Source organism: Rhinolophus ferrumequinum, chromosome 5 (assembly GCF_004115265.2).
Source record: "Rhinolophus ferrumequinum isolate MPI-CBG mRhiFer1 chromosome 5, mRhiFer1_v1.p, whole genome shotgun sequence".
Lineage (NCBI taxonomy): Eukaryota > Metazoa > Chordata > Mammalia > Chiroptera > Rhinolophidae > Rhinolophus > Rhinolophus ferrumequinum.
In genome coordinates this window covers 17304169-17327492 of record NC_046288.1, presented here as the reverse complement: position 1 = coordinate 17327492, position 23324 = coordinate 17304169, and the positions used below count along the sequence as shown (strand labels likewise).

At 38.4% G+C, this 23324-nt stretch overlaps 1 protein-coding gene across 1 annotated transcript in view; it reads right to left on the bottom strand.

Annotated features, from left to right (window-relative positions):
- Positions 1–7324: 7324 nt before the first annotated feature.
- Positions 7325–23324, bottom strand: part of LOC117022612 (uncharacterized) — a 37375-nt gene continuing 21375 nt past the window's right edge. Inside the window, exons 2-3 of the mRNA XM_033106738.1 lie at positions 7494–8009; positions 7325–7395 (exon numbers count right to left, since the gene is read on the bottom strand). Of these exons, the coding sequence (XP_032962629.1) occupies positions 7325–7395; positions 7494–8009 (587 nt within the window). The remainder of the gene's footprint in view (positions 7396–7493; positions 8010–23324) is intronic.

Here is a 23324-nt window from a genome sequence, read left to right as displayed (position 1 = left end):
TTTCCCTTAACTCCCTCAACACAATGTAGTACCAAACATTTTTATCTTTGCCAATCTGATAATTGGCAAACTATATGGTTAGTTTAGACTACCTGCTCCTATATATGTGTTTAAAATAAATATGAGAATAATAATGATGAATTTGATGTAGCAAATTATGGTTTGCAAAGGATTTTCATGGGTTTTCTCATTTAAATCTTACAATAACACAGCGATACCATCATTTTACCTAGAAGCAAACCAAAGCTGAGATAAGAAGGAGAAATGAACCTTTGGGTGCAGTAAATACTTTGTATTCATACATTGATTTAATTCTAAACACAATATAGAAGCAGATTTTCGTACTCTACAGATGAAGACACTGAAGTTCAGCATGGTTAGGTGACTCACAGAAATCACACAGCCAGCAAATAGAAGGGTTAATGGTACAGCTTTGCTGTCAGACAAGTGTGAGTGAACGACTATACCAGCTGTGTGAACTTGGATAAGTATATTAATATGTAAAATGAGGAGAATAAAGTTACCTACCCCAGGGAGTAGCTGTCAAAATTAATCAAGATAGTGTATGTAAATACTTAGCACAGTGCCTGGCACACAGCAAGCTCGTGTGTGTGTGTGTGTGTGTGAAGACTTAAACCCAGGTTCATAGTTTCCTGATCTCCCACCTCTTCATTTTCCCCCTCCTGGTGACTCAGTCCCCGCAGGTCAGCAGGACTCCATTTGTCTGACCCAGTTATTATCTTTATGTGAGTTGGGGGGAGGGCAGGAGCAGAAAGGAGGCATTTCCAGATCATCCTGCGCCTGCCATTTCCTCTCCAGCGAGGCGAGGTGTTGATTCTCTCTGTACCTGAGCGTCGTCTTCATCAGATGGGTCAGAGGGGGGTATTGGTAAGGTGGAGATTCTTACAAGCTTTCTTTGACCTCTTGGCACAAAATAGGTAGTAGGGCACATAGACTTGTAAACGAGAACAAGGCGACTCCTGTACGATTGCCCATGGCTCAGGGGCACTATCGCTGAGGTTAGGCAAGTGATGGTGTACTTTTAGGTAGCCTCCAAATCAAGAAAATGATTATAATATAATGAACTATAATTGTGAAATTAAGCAGAATCCACTGTGATTTTAGAATGGTCTTTATTCTTTCCCCTTTGGAAAAAAAAAAAGACAGGAAGTAAGTGATCAGGAAATGCAGGAACAATAGTCTTTTCCTGGAAGAGTGGCTCCAAAGCGATGACTAAACGTTCAGACATGCTGGGCTTGACTGGCAGAGGCTGAAGCCATGGGCCACATTGGAGAGAGGAGGCTAGAGGTAACTTATGAAACCTGCACAGAGTTGCCCAATTAGCGGAAGTGTATTATTTACTACTCCCTGTGTGGTGAAAATAAATGAGAGATTATGTCAAGGTTACATTGGACCTGGAGACCATCAAGTTGTTAATTGACAAAAACTGCTACCGTCTATCTTTTAAACCACTGAATTCTGTGTTTTGAAAGCCTTTGCATAATTAACAGAATTTACGAAGCCAAAAATTGTTTTCTTTCTTTAAAAATAATTAACCATAATTTGTAAAAAGCAAGCAAACAAACAAAACTACCCTTTTGAATGTCTTATCAGCCTTTGGAAATCAGAGTTAATGACACTGAAAAGATGTAATTCCAGGTAGGGGCAAAACCACACATTGCTTTAGCTGTGTTACACAGCCTTATTACCAGCACATGCGTGATTTCTCTTGGCTTTGGGAAAGGTTGAAAAGCCCTTTTAGCGTCTCTCTTTTTATCTCCTCAAGCCCTTTAGATGACCAGGCAGCACAGCATCTGTGTTGCAGAGCTTCCTAGGAAAGAAGAAAGTCTCCTCCCTATGGAGCATCACATTCCAGCACCATTAAGGTTTTTATTTTTTTGAAAAATATTAAAAGATGAAAAATAAAAAATTATTCATGATACCATCACTTAGACAAATTATATAAAAAGAGTATCTTCTTTCACCTTTCTCATGCCATGCCCCAGAGGTAACACTAAAAAAAAAAGGTGTATATTTCTCTCTTTTCCTAAGTGTGCAATTACATACTGTGTTTCCCCCAAAATAAAACCTAACCGGAAAATAAGCCCTATCATGATTTTTCAGGATGACATTCCCTGAACATAAGCCCTAATGCATCTTTTGGAGCAAAAATTAATGTAAGACCCACTCTTATTTTTTGGTACCTACTTTCTTAAACAAAATGAGATGCAATTCGCTACGTTTTACTTAGATTTTCCACATAGCACCTTTCAAAAATGGTTACAAAATAGTTGACATTTACCAAAGTTTAGTTTGTACTATTTATTCTTCTAAGCATTTTATAAGTATTAACTCAATTTAATCCTCACAACGACCTATGAGGTAACCACTTTTATCATTCCCATTGTACAGAAGGAAGAGCCTCAAGAGGTTAAGTAATTTGCCCAGGATCATGCAACATTAATGCAACTCAGACAATTTGGCTCTATCACACACACAAAAATCAGCTCCATCCCTCACATTTGCAGCCAATATTCCATGGATGGACTACAGTTTAGTTAGCCATTCTAATTATTCTGTGTTATTTCAATGCTTAATGAACATCCCTATACATATATCTTTATGCAGTTGTGCTTTCCTTTTGGAGGGGTAATCTGCTAGAATTGGGATTGCTGGGTCAAAGACTACGTGTATTTGAAATTTCAGTTAAATTTCCTTGTTGAGCATTTGCTAGGTGCCAAGTGTATTTTCCTGTTCACCATCATATTTAACCTTCATAGCAATCTCGTGCCTATATATTATGATTGTCCTCATAACCCACCGAGGTTAGGAGATTTGTCTTGAATTCCACAGCTAATCAGTACATGAAATCCCAACCCTAATCTCCTGGCTCCACGTTCTATATGCATTTCACTGTGTGCTAGCTTTTAGTACTGTAATTGCAAGGTTTCTTTTTCAGAATCTAAGCTTAAATCACCAAGCCACCAGTCACTACCACAGGGTCGCTGTTCTCAGTTAAGGGAGGGATTTGTGCTTCTAGGAGGGGAAAAAAAAAAAAAAAAATATATATATATATATATATATATATATATATATTTTTTTTTTCTTTGGAGTTCAGTTACTAGAATATGTTGGTCTTGAAAAGTGATTTCTATAATTTTAATTATTCCTAATATTTTAATATACCTTCCATTAAAGAATAGAGTCTACACAGTTTTTATCAAGTGTTTGCTCAGTAGACATTCTAAAAAGAGAATCACAGCTTTACTGAAAAATATAAACAGTCTGATCACGGAACAATTGATTGAGCCATGTGTGAATTTTCTAAGTTTCTTCTTTCTCTCCCCCATTTTTGAGTCATGTCACTGCTTTGCGATTTACTAATGGGTCGACCTTGGGCAACTTATTTTATTGTTTTAAACCAAATTTCCTCATCTGGAAAGTGGGGATAGCAAATGTATCACATTCTGAATTATTGTGAGGATTGAACCAGATAATTCATGCCCAGTGTTTGGCACTGTGACAGGCACACAGGAAGCCTAAGTCAATGTTAGCAGGTGGTCGTGGAAGGAGCACAAACCACCATCAAGACTGGACAGTCACTTAGCAAGCACACGGGGTACAGTATGCAGCCCAAGTGAGAATTTCCAAAAGAGTGGAGAGAAGGCTTCTAGTTAATTAAAGGAGGTGATTTGGCAGTTGGAGTGAATGGGGTGAGAATGCAACATGACATGAGCCTGACACCATTGGCCAGCCCCTTCTAAGTTGGCCTCCTTTGTAAAACCCCGTCCACGTCCCTCTCAGCTTCTCTGACCACTCCTCATTTTACTCAGCTGGCTCCTCTACGTCCTCCTGCCTTCAAGAGTCGATCTTCAACATGTTCCATTTCTCATCTACAGTCTCTCCGTGGTGATCTGTTTATGCTTCAGGAGTTACAGAAACTTACAGAATAATGAAGGGTAGATGAGAAGGAAGAAGTTTTATGTTATGAGGATGGCAGGAACGATGGCGGGGAGCCTTGGCTACCTTGGAGACGGGGGCAGGCCAGGAAGGAAGCCAGTCTGAAGTGTCAACTTTTGTACTTGATTTTCACCATTGGCTTTTTGAGTTCTTGGTTAATTGAATCTTTTTGCCAAAATGATAAAATGCTCCCCTTCTGAATTTGGGGTAAGTTGATATGAATTAATCAGACTCTGTGAAGTGTGTCAAGGAGTGTATGACCTACTAGGCATGTGTGGGAGCAGTTCCACCAGATGTGAAATTCAAATTAGTTGGTGTTGCTCCGTGCAGCTGGGGTGAAGGTTTATCTGGAAAAGAGGCTGGAGTTTTATCCATGGTTTCCCATATTCTATGTCCTTTAATAATTAAGAGTTGGCTCTATACTACTAATGTGGGAGCCTCAGAATTAATATGTGGGAGTTTGGGTGAATAACGTTTTGATGTTTAATATTACCTAGAGATATAAGACTAGCCAGCAAGTCTCATGAAAGAAGTTCCTGTGTTGATATATTGGCTCCTGTTTTATTGTATTTAGTGCAGTGATCCAATGAAAATAATAATTTTACTTTTCTGGTTTATTTGTGGGTTGAACCCAGAAGCTAGGGCACTCAATACTGAAAAAGGCCGAGGAGGAAAATGAATCAATGAGGCCTCCCCAAACCTCTGAATGAAGAACGCGATGGTACCCACCTGTGGTCGGCCTGCCCAACCCTTCGTCTACACGTACAGTCCATCTCTTTCTTGGAGAATCACATCTCTCAGACACTCATCTCATGGTGTGGATGGAGGTGGCTAGGAGGGACTCAGCTTGAACCAATGAGAACACCACATCCTTCTGGGCACAGTAACTAGTTCTGGGGTGGGTCCTTGACCAACACTGGATTAAACAGACCGGATTAAATCCCGAGCCTCTTGCTCAAATTCTTAAGAGAGAGATAATTTCTTTCTGTTGGATTGCTAAACTGACAGAATATATACCTAAAGCTGCTGGAGGCCATCTTGCTACCACAGAAAGAAAGTCTGCCAGAGAAGGAAACCAACATAAAGGAAAGCAGAGCCAGAGATGGATGCTAATTCCTAATGGCACCATATGAACATCTGGATCCAGCTACACTTGAAGACATAATTTGTTATGTGAACAAATAAAGTTATTTTTTTTTGTTTGTTTAAGGAGGTTTGAGCTTTTTAAATCTTCAGTAATTTGAAATCTAAGTATTCTATATCCAGGAAGGAAGAATTTATCAAGATATAAATTTATAGAAATAAAATGTCACAATAGTCTTTAATTTTCATGGCGTTATACAAGGAAAAATATCTCAGTGATGAGACTGTTTCCCTATTGGCTAGTTTCCAAAATATGTCAGGATGAGAAATCCTGTTATTCTTTTCCTTGCTCCCAAATGTGTTTCTGACATGGTGTTCAGATAGCCAGTGTCCATGTACTAATCCCCTGTCTATCCACCTCCATCGTGTCCAGTGTATCTTTGTTTTGCAAAGACTAGGTGTCCCTTCTCTCTCTTTTGTCTTTGCACTACCCATCCCATTTCTTGTTTGAAGCTTTGTGGAAGCCGAGTTTCTCTTTTCCAAGGAGCATCTCCCCACATTAACACATGATTCAGACTGCCATTACAGACTGCCCTTACCTTCCAGGTCCTGAGGAGAAGAGAAGGTGAAGCAGATGTGTGGTGGCAATCTGCAGAGAAATAAGACCGCTGAGACCACAAATGCAAATGGAGGTTGACTTTAGCCCTATGTTAGAGGGATCACTTTCCCCAGAGAGCAGAGTTAATGCCACCCATCTGCTACCAAGAGCCATATTGTAGACCCTTGATATGGGATTGTAACGTAGAGTTGGCCTGATGCCAAGAGAGCATTGAAACTGGAACTTCCCAATTTCAAATGTCTAGATTTACACTGCAGGAAAACCATGCTCAGTTGGTATGAATTTGTTTCATACTCTGACCAGTTTGCAAAGGTCGGATGAGACCCAGCACTGGCCTGAGCATGCCTAGATTAGGGATTGAAAACTTAAATGCTTGCTGGGGCCCGGCAGCTGGCAGGTTGGGTGAGGAGACCTGGATGGGGCCTGAGCACCTGGGTGCATGATTAAAGGGAGCTGCTACGGTTCAGCCCCAATTTGAAGGGCAGCTTGGGTCCTGTGCTGCCAGATCCGTAGTGCTACACAGAGGAGCTGCAAACCCAGAAGTCATCAGTTTGCAACCTCTGATTTGATAATAACATCAGTGATTGTGCCAGGTGGCTGGATTTGGGGTTGTGTTTAAACCTAATTTAGTTCACTTTGAGCAAAACCCAAAGTGTCCTGGGTTAGAGCACAGACTCCGGTGTCAGGCTGACCTGGGTTTGTGGCTTGGCTTTGACACTTATTAATGTCATGACCTTAGCCAAGGAACTTAATGTCTTGAAATGAGCTTCCACATTTGTAAAACGCGATTGCAGTTTCCACATCTGACTTGTGTGGTTGGGAGATGGCAGAATTTGAGGTTAAATGATACAATGCTCTTAAAGCTCTTCCACAGTAGTTGTGAAAAAGTGTAAAGCTTTGGTGAGCACTGACAGTTCTGTGACTAGAGCTGACAGAAATCCATGTAAGATATGGTTTTTTTGTTTTTGTCTTTGTTTTTTTTTTTTTTTTTTTTTAAGATATTGTTTTTGTATTCTCCAGAAACAAAGTCAGAGAGACAATATTGTATAGTGGTTAAGAGTGGTACAAAAGCCTGGAGTCAAATCTTGCTCTCCTCAGTTTTTTTGTCTGTGGACAAGAAAACGGAGACCTAAGGCTGCCTATCCCAAGAGATCCTGAGAAGAACTACATGAATTAACACACATAACTGACTTAACATTTCTAAAACATTTAGAACAGAGCCTGACACCCAGTAAGGACTCTAGGAGTGAAAGGTTATAATATTATTATTGCAATAAATTGTTAACAGTTCTCATGACTTCGTCATTTGCATAAGACTGTCTACATACCCTGGAGCTTGTGGTTTACATTATGCTAACTTTAATAAGACCTAACACAATTCTTTTTTAACTTAAAAAGTTGGAAAAGTTTACTTACTTTTATAAGGGCCACTTCAAATCCACAGTGAAAGGTATAAAAATGCAGAGTGTAAAAAATGAATGCAATTATGTCAAGTTCTTTAAAATCAGGTTTTACAAAACTCACCTAGGAAAAGGTCAGGTAAATTAGAAAAACATAACAATTTGTTGAGAGTCTCTTTAGTGCAGCGCACATTACTAGGCCTAGAAACAAAGCTACCACAATAAATGGGGAAGGTAAGCACCTCTACCTTCCAGCCAATGTTCACGTTCCCACGCTAGCATATGGTCGACGGGGGTCCTTTTCGGAGACCTTTTTCTCCTCTAAGAGATTACCTGGTAGTGCAAGTGTACAAAGGATAAAGATCAGTATTGAGTTCAGAAGCAATGCAGACTCGAATTGCCCAAGGGCGGCCGAGCTGGTGGCACTGTACCCGGCTGGTGAGGGGAGCCCAGCGAGGAGACCTCGGGGTTGATGGGGCGGTGGGAAAAGGGATCCAGGCAGAGGGCAGGCATCCTCAGTGGGTCCTTCTTCACAAAGCCTAGGGAATGAGCGTGAGTCTCCAAAAAATTTCGATCTGAATTTCGTGGGTGTCTGAGACAAGGCGAGACTGACGCCTTCTTCACTGGCTGGAAGCGTGTCTGAACGTGCACCTCCCGGAACGGTGCCAGAGCCCAGAGAGAAACGGAGTGAAGGGGTGGCTGGGGCGTGAGGAGTGAGGAGGAGGTTCCATCCTGGCGAGGGCCGCCGGGTCCTGCGCTAGGAAGCCGCGGAGCCAGACCTGCAGGCTTTGCGGGGCGTTGCGGGAGCCGAGCTGGAGAGGCACGTTTCCAGCCCACCGTGACGCTGTCGGCTGTAGCTCTGGGGCACCCACCCCGGGCCACTAGGACAAAGCCCTGGGCAGGCACGGCCTGTCGAGGCCTCCAGCAGGTCCCAGCAACCCGCAGCCCTGATGGCCCATGAAAAGGCACCACCACCTCGCCACGCGAAGTCAGGGATGCCCTCCCTCCACCCTTCCCTCTGAGTTCAGCAAGTCCAGGGTCACTCTAGACTGCCTGCTCCGGGAAGGAAGGAAGCTAAAGGAAATGAGACTGCTTTAGTTACCAAAAAGCGATGGGAAGTTATGGAGTCAGGCTGAGAGGTGATTAAAGGAGACATTTTCCAGCAGAAAAAGGAGGGGGGAGGTTGTCCACAGAACAGTTGGTAGCAGTTATTTGAAAAAGTGAAAACATTGCATGTGGTATATGCAGCTCTGATGAATTAAGAGTCTTCACTCAACAGTAACACATGCACAGGGTGTGAAACCTGAGGGCTGCTTTTGCATCTCAGCTAGAGTAGGGTGGTAGTGTCAGAGAGCTGGGTTCACTCATGGAGTGACCTCAGGAGAATACAGTCATTTGATTTCTCTGAGACTCAAGTGTTTTTCTTTATTAATGTGAGGATTACATTAACAACTACCTCCCAGGGTTCTGTTTTGGGGCAAATGAGGCAATTTCTTTGAGTGAAAATTCTTTATGAAAGATCAAGTATTGTATAAACATTAGGTATTAATAAATGAATTTAAAATTCATTCCTCTATGTACTGTCTGATTCAGCTCATGATTTAGAGTATAACTGCTTAAAGTAGAGAGTCGACTATTTAGCTTAATTCTATAACTATTTGTTGATTGACTCCTGTTGAAAGGAACTATCTGTATGATTTGATCAGTGTGGACAGCTGGTCTGAGTAACATGAACCTCCTACATGACCGTTAATGGCTTTGGGAGGTTTGGGGCTATGTTATTATTGACATGTCTTCTTCTGCTGTCCACTTCATTTTCTCCATGATTGTCTGTTGATCTTCCTTTTCTTATTTTCTTTTACTGTGGAAAGCATCTGTGTTATGAACAATTGGCTTTGTTTCTGTATTGTTTCCTACACCTAATTCATTCTTATTTAGAACTGTATTTAAACACTATTAGATGGTTTAATGTGCGGTTTCATAGTTCAAGTTAAGACTAACTTTATTTGGGGGGAATATAATCTTATTACTTACATGATTTCAAGTCAGATTATTTTCTAATAGTTGAAGAAAGTGAAATAGGTTAAATGTGTACATAAACTTAAGACTTCTAAAGAGAGAAAAATCTTTCCCCAAACAACTATGTAAATGAGTTTGGAGGAAGAAAAGGCCCCAAGTTGTATTTTAAGAGAAAGAAGTATACTTTAACTAGAGTAATTTTTGAAGAACTGACACTGTCGTTTGAGTTCTACATTATAATCTCATTATAATTAAATCCAAACAACAATTTTCTCTCTTATTGGAAGTCCAATTGCATGTAAGGTCTCTGCATAGTTTTAATCATATAGTGCCTCCCATTACTTTAATTTATTGCCTAAGTAGTGTTCTAACAAGAAAGACAATCTTTAGTGGGGTGAGGTTGTGTGGCTCACTCTTATGCCCCTCCACCCAGTGTCTTGCACAGAAATGAGTCCAAAGTCATTGCATAATATCCACATGCTTTTGTTGTACTGTAATTTGTTTCTATTGGGCCAGATACTGTTATCCCTAATTTAGCTAAATTCTCCATTGTCAACTTGTAGTTTTTGTAAATTTATATCTCTTATAAATTACCTTGGCTGTCAAGCTTTCGTAACAATTGCCAGGGGGTTATCACTCCTCTTCTTTAATCTGTATAAGAAAGGAATAAAGTCTCTTAGAGATAATTCCAAATGACACTCAGTGTGAGCGATTTTGAAGAAATAAGGCAGAAGAAATGCCTTGCAATTATGCCTAGCCAACACACCCACTGTCATTTGCTTTGAGATTTGGTTTGAGGCTCATAGAAAACCATCTCCTTAACGAGAGGATCTTGGATGATAGCTGGCCTCTATTTTCAGTGTACAGAAGGGGAGAAAAGTAAGAAGGATGCTTCTTTCATCACCGATCACTTTGATGACATCAAAAGATTAAGGGAAGTATTTTTTTCTGGGCCTCTCACCTACTTCTCTTGTCCCTTCCTCTTCAGTCTCCATAAAGCTTATCTTGGAAACCAGGCACTCTCTGCCATGTCACAGTAAGGTGTGTATAATTCGTGCTCTGATAGGTTTGTGTTTATAACCCAAATACATGAAGTTGTCACTGAGGCAGGAATTGCTTGCTCTGAGGAGATGCATCCTGAATGGGGATTACCCAGGCTGGCCGGTGGTCAGACTGTCTTCCTCACGTACCGGTGGCTTTCTCTCCCGCTTAATATTTATATCTTCACTTATGAGATTCCCATTTTTTTTTGATGCTGTTGTCCATTTTCTTTTCTAATCTCAACCCATCTGAGCATAAACTTTCATCCCAAGCAAAAAAAAAAAAAAAATCATTCCAATTTCGGGAGGGGGGTAGTGATGAAAACAAAATGAAACGGAAAGCTGTTCAGATAACCCAGGAGAATTTTAAGACCCCTTTGTTATAACAATCCTTTTATGTTTGAAATATTTATTGGGCCTCTTCCTGGTCACGATCGGAAGGGAAACCTGAATTGGTGCCCTTTAAGCTGCTTGTGTGGACAGAAGAGTACATGTTTATAGTCAAGATGGTGCTTGATCTTGGAATGACAGGAAATGATTTTGCAAGTCTAGATAAACTATTTTATCCTAGAAAGCATACATGCCAAACGCAGTTTAAAGTAAACACACAAGAATCCTTCTGCTGTGCCAAATGGGTAGAGTGTTGGGAGAAGCTAACACTTCTTCACATTAAGGACAGTTTGGTACAATAGTTGCCTTTCAGTGACTTGTTTTGCCCGCGTGTCCTTTTGCAGATGTAAGCTTTTAGATCTCCTTAATGGAGCAACACATAGTGAAATAGTGGAATTTGTTTGAATGAATGAATGAATGAACGAATGAATAACTCCTCACCTACCCAACAGCTTCTGGAGTTTGCATCCTCATGCCAAAAGTTGTGAGCACTTTTGAGTGGATCACAATACACTTGATCTCCAATTTTGGAACCAGTTTTGTATTAGTTTGGTATTAGTTCCCTGCCGGACAGGGTGGAGCTGGTGTCTTAGCTCCATTCCTCCACCAAACTTTTAAAAAAATTACTTAAAGTTTATACTGATGAATACTATGGGACAAGATTATTTTGAAGTTTATATAGATGAATACTATGGGAAATTGCCAAGAAAATTTTGAAAAAGAAGATTAGGGAGAGGAAATTGCTCCACCAGATTTAAAAATTTGCTATAAAGCTAATGATAAAACAATATAATATTTGTATACAGATCACTGGAATACAGGAGAGTCTGGAACAGATCCAAGTATATATGCTGACTTTATATTGCTGAAAGGGACATATTTGATTGAAAAAATTGTTTAAAAAATGGTGGCAAGACTTTTCAACTAGGTCCATTAACATCTATCATTTAGTGGGTATTTACTATGTGCCAGATGCTATTCTGAGAGGTTTTCATGTATTAACTCAATCCTCATAACAACCCTTTGAGATAGAAATTATCTGCATTATTATCCTCATTTGTAAAACTGAAACTCAGAGATGTTTAATAACTTGTCCAAAATCACGCAGCTAAAAAGTGGTGGATTTGAACCCAGGCAATAAAATTAGATCGCTATCTGGTTTATGCAATATAAAAATTTAAATTCCAGATGGGTTAAACATCTAAATGTATAAAATATCATCTTCATAGGGAGACAATCCGGAGAAATGGTTATATAATCTTGAAATTAGAGAGATTTTCTTAAGCGAGACAGAAATCCCAGAAGAAATCAAGGAAAAACATTGATCTGACAACATAAAACCACAACAATAACAACTTCTGTTGACAGGATGCCATAAGCAAAATCAAAAGCTCAATGATTAGCCCCTGAGTCGGAGGTAGACAGCTTCCTCACAGTAGTGGGTGGAGATGGGACCTGCTTTTCTGTGCTGTGTTCCACCCTGGGCTGTTCTGTATGTTAACACTTCCTGTGGTGTGTTTCTTCTCCCTCTACCTTATCACCAAGGTAGGTTTGTGTTGCTCCCAGTGTCTCTCCCCCCAACGTCAGCCCCAAACTGATTTCTTACCTGGAAATGGTGCAATGGATAATTGATATAAACTGCCAATTCACATAAGATAAAATGCAAATGGTCAATAAATACTTAACAGAGGCAATGGGTACTCTTCTAATAGGCTTTTAGGGAAACTCCCAATTTTTCTGTTTGGTTTCACTTTGGTCAGAGAATCAAACTATTCCTTTAAGTTCTTCTCTGCTCCCCCTACTTTCTGACACCACCTCTATAATCTTTCAAGATGTTTAAGTTCCTTATCATCTGTGCAGTGGGTCCAGGACTGTTTGATGGAGGATTGTCAGTGGCTGTGGAGTGAGACGTTGAAAGTGCACACTTGAGAATTACCTGGCAATGATTTCATGCTGCTGTTTCCTGCTCCTCTTGGCAGAAGATACAGGAGATATTTCCCTTTTCTGCTTTGTGATCCGGAATCCTAGTCTTTCCATTGCTTTCTCTGTCCTGAGTTAGGATGGGTATCTTCTGCCTCCAATTTACATGTCTTCCTTGTTCTAGTCATAGTCATAAATAGTCTTTGGGAAAAGTCTTCCTATTCTGCATTTTGGCCTGAGGCTTCTTTGAGTCTTTGTTTCAGTTTAGAATGGGGGTGAGGTTGGAAAGATAGAAAAATAGCCATCAGAGTTGAAAGGTACCACTGAGAGAACATGGAAAACCTGTAGGTTAACACTTAGAGATATTATCTGCCATAGGTCTATGTTTTTAACTTCTCTAGTACTTAGGAAGTACAAATAACAATGCAACACCTGTTTTTTTCCCATTAGATTGGTCAAAGTTTAAAATATTGACAACATCCAATATGGGCCAGAGCTGGGGGGAAAGATACTCATATGCTGCTGGGAGATGAATTGCTGAAACGTTTTAGAAATTGCTAAAACATATCTGCATCCATTAAAATTTAAATTGACACAGGCTTTGAGCTAGCAGTACATGTCTATGAATTTAGCATGAAGAAATAAAAGCACTAGACACAGGGATTTACTTATAAGGATATTTATTGCAGAATTATTAACCAGTGCACTGTAGACAAGCCAAATAACCTATCAAAGAATAATTGACTAAATTATAACACATTCATATAATAGAATATTATACAACTACTAAAAAGAACGTCAACTCTATGATCCCTTTTATTTTGTAAAATACAATATTGAGAGCTTTAAGTATGGTAAGTGTGTTTATATTGTATAAGTGTAAAAAGATATACACCACACTATTCACGTAAGGCACGCATCATAAACTTCAATGAGAATAGGGACCAGACTGACGGTCATTGAAGCAGAGTGGGCATTGAAACACCTGCAGGAGTAAGAAAGGATTATTATTAGTCTTAGAGTCCTAGGAAGGTGGCAAAGGATGGGTTCCAAAACACAGACACAGAGATGAAGGGATTATTTTTAGATCAGAAGAAACAAAAATAGGACAGGAACCGCTGTAGGTAGATTGACATGATAGATAACGGGAGATGAGGCATTCCAGCTGATGGCTGGCTTTTCTTTTTTCCATAATGTTGGAGTAAAGGGATTAAAGGAAGTGAGGAGGGCTTGGAGTAGGTTTCCTGGAGAATGAGAAAAATATAGTAGGATTGCTTGGGTCATTTAAGGTTGGTGAGCATTAATTTACAGGGGAACCATTGTATACATTTTTTAGATTGGTATGATGAACACAAGAAGCTATATTAAAAATGAGTAAAAATTTCTGGTAAGGTAGAAGTTAGGAGTTTTATTAATACTTTTCTAGGAGAATAATTCTAAATCCAATATTAGGAAAAATCTCAAGAAATAAAAGATGTTACTTGCTTTTTCACATTAGAAATTTATTTTTAGTCATAGAATTTTTTAAACAGCTTTATTGAGGGATGATTCATATGCCATACAATTCAGCCATCTAAAGTGTACAATTCAATTGTTTTTAGTATACTGATAGATACATGAAACCATTATGCAATCAATTTTGTAACATTTTTATCTTCCCCAAAAGAAATCCATAGCCTTTAGCCATCGCCCTACCCCACAACCTTCTCATTTCCCCAGCCCCGAGCGCTAGGTAACCACTAATCTACTTTCCTTCTCTATAGATTTGCCTATTAGGGACATTTCATATAAATGGAATCATACAACGTGTGCTCCTTTGTGTCTTCTTTCACTTAGCATATTGTTTTCAAGGTTTGCTGAAGCACCTGTGTCAGTACTTCATTCCTTCTTATTGTCAAATGATATTCCATTGTGTGGATACACCACTTTCTATTTATCCATTCACCAGTCAATGGGCATTTGGGATGTTTCCACTTTTTTGGCAATTATGAATAATGCTACTATTAACATTCTTGTACAAGTTTTTGTATGGACACGTGTTTTCATTTCTCTTGGGTATATATATACCTAGAAGTGGAATCTCTGGGTCACATGGCAACTTTATGCTTAGCTTTTTGAGGAACTGCCAGACTGTTTTCCAAAATGGCTGCAGTCACAGAAATTTAGAACTAGATGGAACCATGGAAATTACTAGAGTTGTTCAAGTCATCTCTAATAACTGTTCCAGGGCGGGTAAGTGACTTCACCAAAATTAAAAAGCTAGTTGGAGATAGGAGCCTAGCGTCTGATCTTTGTGTTAAATTTTATTTTTTTATTTTAAACAGTTAAATTTCTTTACACACGTAGTCACACATGTACATTAATTTCCATTAGTATGATTACAAACATGCTGTTTTTAGTGTAAACTTTGGGCATTCCCTTCTCTTTCTTGTGCTTATGTTCTTTCTCCCTCCCACATTGCCTTAGTTTCCTCCAAAGGTAATTAATACTAGCAACCTAAAAACCATGCTATCATATTTGTTCTATGATAGTATTTTCACACACACACACACACACAAATGGAATTTTTACCACTGTTTTACAAAAATAGGATCATGTTATACTATTTTATTATTAATTTATTGGGGTGACAATGATTAGTAAAATTACATAGGTTTCAAGTGTATAATTCTATAATACATCATCTATATGTCACATTGTGTGCTCACTACCCAGAGTCAGTTCTCTTTCCATCACCATATATTTGACCCCCTTTACCCTCTTCTATCATCCCCTGCCCCCTTTACCCTCTGGTAACCTCTAAACTGTTGTCTGTGTCTATGAGTTTTTGTTTCTTTGTCTGTTTGTCTTGTTTCTTTGTTGCTTTCAATTTTATATACCACAAATCAGTGAAGTCATATGATTCTCGACTTTTTCTGTCTGACTTATGCAAATGGCAATATTTTATCTTTTCTTATGGCAGGATAGTATTCAATTGTGTATATATACCACATTCTTTATCCAATCGTCTATCGAAGGACACTTTTGTCGTTTCCATGTCTTGGCCACTGTAAATAATACTGCAATGAACATCAGAGTATATATATCTTTACTGATAAAAGTTTTCAGATTTTTTGGGTAGATACCCAGGAGAGGGATTTCTGGGTCATATGGTAATTCTATTCTTAATTTTTTGAGGAAAGTCCATACTCTTTTCGATAGTTGCTGTACAATTTACATTCCCACCAACAATGTATGAGGGTTCCTTTTTCTCCACAGCCTCTCCAACACTTGTTATTATTTGTCTTATTGATGCTAGCTATTCTAACTGGTGTGAGGTGGTATCTCATTGTGGTTTTGATTTGCATTTTCCTAATAGTGAAGATGATCACTTTTTCATACATCTGTTGGCTGTTGTATGTCTTCTTGGGAGAAGTGTCTGTTCATGTCATCTGCCCATTTTTTAATTGGATTGTTTGTTTTTTTGTTGTTGAGTTGTATGAGTTCTTTATATATTTTGAATATTATCCCCTTATTGGAGGCATTGTTTGCAAATATCTTCTCCCATTCAGTTGGTTGCCTCTTTGTTTTGTCATCAGATTTCGGAATCACAAAAGACCCCGAATAGCCAAAGCAATTTTAAGAAAAAAGAACAAGGCTGGTGGTATCACACTCCTTGACTTCAGCTTCTACTACAAAGTAACAATAATCAAAACAGCATGATATTGGCAGAAAAAAAAGACACACAGACCAATGGGATAGAATTGAAAACCCAGAAGTAAACCCACATGCATATGAGCAGATAATTTTCAACAAAGGAGCCAAAAACATACAATGGAGAAAAGACAACCTCTTCAATAAATGGTGCTGGCAGAATTGGAAAGCCATGTGCAAAAGAATGAAACTGGACTGCTCTCTGTCACCATACACCAAAATTAACTCAAAATGAATCAAAGACCTACACATAAGACCTGAAACAATAAACTGCATAGAAGAAAACATAGGTATTAAACTTATGGACATTGGGTTCAAAGAGCATTTTATGAATTTGACCTCAAAGGCAAGGGAAGTAAAAGCTAAAATGAATCAATGGGACAATATCAAACTAAAAAGCTTCTGCACAGCAAAAGAAACCATGTTATACTATTTTATTGCATGTTGCTTTTGGAATTCCCCCCTAATCAACCAGTATACTTTTATTTTATTGTTTTAAATGTCAGCATAATTTTGAGTGATGTGGATGTTTTTTTAATTTCAATGATGTGGATATTATTTTTAATGATGTGGATGAGTGTTCATTCATTGTTTCTGGGTTTTAATTTAATTTTTAATGGACAACACTACAATAAATGTCCTTGCTACTCAGGTGTGGTCTGTGGCAGCATTGGCGTCACCTGAAGTTCTATAGATATGAAAACTCTCAAGTTCTAATCTTGATCTACTGAATTTACATCTGCATTTTATCAAGACCCCCGGGAGATTCATACTGACATTGAAGATTGCACACTGACCTTGTACATACAACCTTTCCTACTGGTGCTATCGTTTCTATAATTAGATTCCAAGGAGTAGAATTCTGGGACAAAAGTGTGTACATGCTTTAAACTTTAATAGACACTTTAACAGATTGCTTTCCCTAAAGACTGCAGCACATGGATTTCTACCAGCACTGCTTTACTGCTTTCCCCCATGTTCCCATTAGCAGTGAGTATTATTGTTAAGATTTTTAAGGAAATTTGCTATCATAGATTTTATTAGATTTTTTTCCCATGTAATTGAGAAAGCTGTTCATAAGATAGTACTATTAGAATAGTGCCAATTTAGAATTTTGGATTTCCAAGTCAAACGATAGAAAAAACACAAAACAAAAAATAACGTGAATAAGGATGCAACAACTCTAATAAAAAACTACTCCGCTCTTCTCTAACCTTCCCTCATGTTAACATGAGGAAATGGGTACCCAGAATCGTGATCATCTGACCAGCTGGATGTTGTACAGTGCCTTGTTCACACTTCCTGGCAACATTTTCAGATAAATATTTGGCAGAAAAGGTAAAACAGAGTAAAGGTTTACACAAAGCCTGTTTAATCTCAAAACTACTCAGAAACTTATAAATCTTTAAAAAATACCATAGTTTGCCAATCAAATAGGCAGCTTTTAAAATATTAACAATATCCAGTGTTGGTAAAGTTGTGGAAAACCAAATAATCTTCTAAATTGTTGATAGGAGTATAAATTGATAATGTCCTTTTAGGGGATGATATGGCTCTGTATATAAGACATTTAAATGCCCATACCTTATGACTCAGCAAGATAGGAATCTGTCTTACAGAAATAGTCACAGGAAAAGAAATATTAAAAGATGGCCATTGAAAAACCTGAGACCACTTAAATGTCCATCAGTAGGAACATGAAGTAATATACTTTGGTGTATTGATAATGTCTATATCTGTTATGGAACACTCTACAAAGCATATTGCTAAGCAAAAAAAAAAAAAAATCAAGTCTCAAAACAATATATTTTGTACAATCCACCCAAACAATATATTTTTTACAATCCACCTTTGGAAGCTATAACATTAAGAGAGAGAGAGTGCGAGTGTGTGTTTGTGTGTGTGTGTTGTGTACATATCTATGGATGTAATAGGAAAAAAACACACACCAAACTTCTAGCACTGGTTACTTCTGGGTTTGTGTGTAAGGCAGGGAGACTGGTGATCAGAATGATGGTGAAGGAGTAACATACATACTATTTCCTAAGTAATAATAATTATAATTGTTAACATTTATGGAATACTTACTGTATGTCTGGCACTATGCTAAAAGCTTTACATGAATAATCTATTTAATTCTGACAACCACCTGTCCCCCCCCCCCCCTCTCTCTCTCTCTCCTATCTATCTATCTCTTCTGCTACACTAAGTTTCTCAGGTCATCAAGGAGAAAATTAAACCCAGCTTTCCATTTATATCGTTGAAGTATAATATAATTTCTGAAAGTACACTAAGTTTTTCAGAGGGTAGCACAATTGACAGGTAATGTAATTGGTTCTGATTCTTTACCACTGTGGGGGAGGTTTGCCTCATTCCAGAACATTTGTGTGACAGCCTGATTGTAGATCTTGGAATGGAGTAGAAAAATACAACCAAGTACAATCTATGCACTTAGCTGGCCACTGAACCACAGAATCAAACATTTCATAACAAGGAGAAGACCTTAGTGATCCTTGCCTTTATTTTGCTAATGAAGAAACAGGCCTCAACTCTATCAGTGGCAGAACTGGTGTGGAAATCAGGTTTTCTGACTCTCGGTTCAGTGCTCTTTGCACTGTATTAAGATTTGGGATTATGTCATTCATGATATACATTTAGCTTCCTGTAGGATAAAACCAGACAGATGGACACAGGGTGCTGACTCATCCCAGTATATGGAGCTCCTCCAATTTGTATACCTTTATCTAGAAGGAGACAAAGGACTGAACAGCCAATGTTGAGCAGATGTTGCAATCATCAGCCTTAAAGATGTGGCCATTATACTCTCCTTAAAAATTATGGAGGTCCAGCTAATTTCCTTGGGGTTATGTTTAACTCTGTAAATTACCTAGTTGGTTTTTACAGAGAGACTCCAACTCTTCCATTTTAAAGGTTTCCATTCCCATTAAACAAGAAACCCACCTTGACGGTATGGTTAAGAAATGGTGTGGTGGTCAGACAGTGGTGGACATGAAGCGAATCATCTGCAGAAGACACGGGCAGACTGATGAAGCACAATGATGGGTCCAGGACATAGAGCTGGGCAGGAAGTCATTGTCAGCTAAGCCCATGTGCAGGTGACTGCCCCTGGACAGAAAAAAAAGTCAAGGGTCAGGAAACATGTGGACCCCGAGGAGAGCAGAGAAAGTACTGAGTCTAACCCACTTTTCCTGATTTTATTCAAGCCAAGAGGAAGGCAAAGGGCTGCGTCAACTAACTTTCCCGAACTGGTGCATCAGCGTAATGGGCTGAGCCTATCCCACTTACCTTCAGATCCCAAACACAGGGTTTACAGCCCTCTGGTCCCTCTGCCTGGGGTTCCCTCCCACAAACAAAGAGAAGAAAGGCCACTGGGACATCTCGAACTCCTGAGTCTTGCTCCAGGATAGCAGCTGTCACAGAATGTCATCCTCCTATAGAGTATCATGTCAACAAGTTCTTCACTTTATAAGCCTTTAGCCTCTCACAATTTATGATCAATTCCATGGGCCATGTGTTGTTTCAGCTTTGAAATTCAAACTTCTGAGGCTTTGGACTACTTAGTAGCACCCCAGAGTCAAAATATTCATGCGTCTCTTGCGTGAGGAAAATTTGAGTTTCTGTGAGACAATGACCAATACTCTTAAATAAAAAATTGTGTGTAATGACCATTCTTCATGCATAATGGTTGATTTTTTATGGCCCTTTTGTTAATATTCTACCTCACTTTCTGCGTAAGTCTTTAGGTTACTTGTTGGTAAAATGGGGTATCTGAAAAGCAAAAATGTAAATATTACATATCCTGGTATATACCTATCTATATGTTAATTAGATTATTTTTAAAGACTATAAATGTAATATCTTTTTAAAAATCTCCACCAGCACAGAAAGTAATAAAATAAAAAATAAAGTCAGCTGCCTGTCTCATCAATATTGACATTCTTAACTATTTCTCACATTGTCTCTTGGAATTGATTTGCGCATGAGGTGCATTTATGAGGCACGATGTCCTTTTTTGTTTCAACTAAATGGGATCATACGAGACATACCTGCTTGGCACTTTGCTCTTTTCCACTAGCAATATATGTAACTATTCCCTATTGATAGATATTAAGGTTGTTCACATTTTGAAAACCTTTTTAATCATCCTATATTGCAAGGAATATTATTGTTATAGGTAACTTCATAGACTTGTGCATGTATATCTTCAAATCACTACATTTTCGTGTTTGTTACCAACGCTAATAAAAGTTTTGAAAATTGGAAACAGCCTGAAGGCAAAAATAAAGGGTATGACATCGCCCTGGATTGATCCTCTTTGGTTTCTATCTTCAACAGCTACAGATAATTGAAAGCTGACTGGAGGAAAAGGAGACAAGCAGAAAAGGAATATATTTAGGAAATAGGGACCAGGATTTTCTTGGATGGCATGAAGTTCAGCTCTTAGGAGAGAGGTGACTTGGTCATTTTCATGCTGGCATAGTATTTAAAAGAAAGTGATTTCACTTGTCACAAAATAAGTTAATTTTTTCTTCTTTAAGTCTCCCTGCCACTGAGGTTTTCCTATCAGCCCAGCCCTTGGTTTTTCCTCCTTCTAAGGAATGCCTATGATACTTATTGCTTGTCCTGTAAATTTGACATGCTATATATTTAGCCTTATATGTTTATTTTTCTAATGTACATATTGTGATTTGCTAATCTCATAAACTTCTTCTTGGCAAGCTGTATACCTCTATATTCATTGTAGCCCCCGTGCAGCAATTGGCAGTGCAATACGTAGTGCAGTATGTAGTCACTTTCTGAATGGATCTCCTTAGACTCTAGAGTTCTACCGTATTTTCTATTTAACACCAACACATGAACAAGGGAAATATTTTTTCCACAGCCCCTTCCTAAGGTAGACCAATACTTGGCATCCCATTCGAGTTTCCCAGTCTGTGTTTCTAGGGTCTCGGTGGACCAAAACAAGACATTTTGGTAGGCAATGACCATGAACCTTTGTTTTGTTTCCCTCCATGGGTCAGGTGGCCTTAGCTGGCACGTAAATAGAAACAGATGTCAAGAACGGCAAGGAGGTATGTGGTGCCAATGTCTCAGTTCTGGGAAAAGGAAACACTTCACAGAGAATAGGTGCCACCTGTAGGTGTTGCAGTCTGCCAAGTGAAACCAGTTTGGCTTAAAGATAGTGAAAAATAATTCCCAAGGATATAAGTAATGTTTGTTTATACACGAAATTGGATGAGGGTGTGTATGTGTGTACGTGTCTGTATCTGTATGTGTACCTGGTGCTTGCTCCACTCCAGTAAAACCTGTTGACCTCTTTATGAATCCCAATTGCTGAAAGAACACTTTTTATTTAATATTTGACCTGTTCAGAAGAACAGACCTTAAATAGCAGGCATAGAAGAAAGAATTTCACATTTCCTTCTGTTTTCAACTGTCTCAATGAGATTTGTTAAACTCCCCTGAAAGGATTTGGGACTTTGAAGAACTTTGCAACTTTACACAGAGATTGCGTATTATTTATATCTTCCTTCTAGCAGAATTTGGTTACATTTGGGGAATTAATTTTACTTACAGCGATTAGATGGAATTTAGTACAAAATCCACATATCTTTGGGCAAATTACTAAACTTTGTGCCTCGGTTTCCTCATCTATAAAATGTGTATAATAATTGTACACATCTCATAGGTTACTGAGAAGTGTGAATGTTCTAAGAAAGTCACAGTACATAGCACATAAATTATCGATTACTACTACTAGTATTACCTTACTACTGTTACTAATACCTTTACTATGGCAACCACAACCCCTATCCTATGCCTTCATACTTCTCTCTCCACCTTTCTCCTTTAATTCACAAAGACCTTCAATCAATTTAATGTAATTGTGAAATTCCATTGAAATTTGTGGAACATTTCATATATATGGGAATCCATAATTTTCCTTGATGGTGGAATTTAAAGCATGAGGCCTGATGTGATGGAAAGAGCACTATATTGTGAGTTGGATTTAGTTGCAGCCCTGTCACTTACTAGCTGAGTAGTCCTGGGGAAGACAAGTCATTTTTCTGGGATTCTGTTTCCTCTTCGTAAAATGGGAGTGGACGGATGAATGAGATGATTTCTAAGGTCCCTTTTGGGGGAAACTTGGGAGGATTTGGACTATGGTATAAGACCAAGATGTATAAAAACACCATAATATTTTATATTACAAGATGAGCTCAACTGTTAATTTGTTTTACAGAAGCAAAGTTAAAAATAATCAATTCCAAATAAAACAGCTTAAAATTGAACAAAATATTTTCTAAACTTAATAAATAGGACTAAATATAATGATGTCAGACTATAAAATCTTCAGTTGCAGGGACAATGCATCAATATAGATCCTTGTACATTCAGAGTCTAGCAGAGGGCCAGGTACATAGTAGGTGTCCACACAATTTTGCTGAAATAAATTAAACAGATTTTAGAGTCAGTGTAGCTGGTGAACTAAAGAATATTCTATCTGGATTGACTCGGGGTTTAAATTGTGAGAAGTTTAAAATTTCTCATATCTTAGACTTTATATTGAAGCAGAAGTTCTCTTTTGGTTGCTGGGCCAGCATCATTATCACCTGGGAACTTGTAAATTCCCAAATGCAAATTCTTGGGCTTTCCCCCAAATCTACTGCAAATTATTTTTATGCAAATCCAAGGTATTAATGTTATTTCACCTATAAATACATATGGCCCAGAAAAATAAAAGAGAAGGGGGCACTTCCTAACTAATTTTATGAGGCTAACATTACCGTGATAACTAGACCAGAGACAGATATTACAAGGAAAGTAAACTATAGACCAATGTCCCTCCTGACCATCAATTCAAAAATCTTTACCAAAATGTTATCAAATCAAACCTAGCCATATATAAAGAAGATAGTACATCATGTCCAAATGAGGTTTAATCTCAGGAATGCAAGGTTGGTTCAAGATTAAAAAAATCAATCCACACAATTTGCCAGAACAACCATATAATTATCTCAATGGTTGTTCTGGCAAATTGTGTATTTGACAAAATTCAACATTCGTTCATACTAACTTCCATTAAATTAGGAATAGAAGAGGACATCCTGTATTTTATTGGATGCCCAATAAAATGAATCTATGAAAACTTCTTATATTTAATGAAACAAGATTATA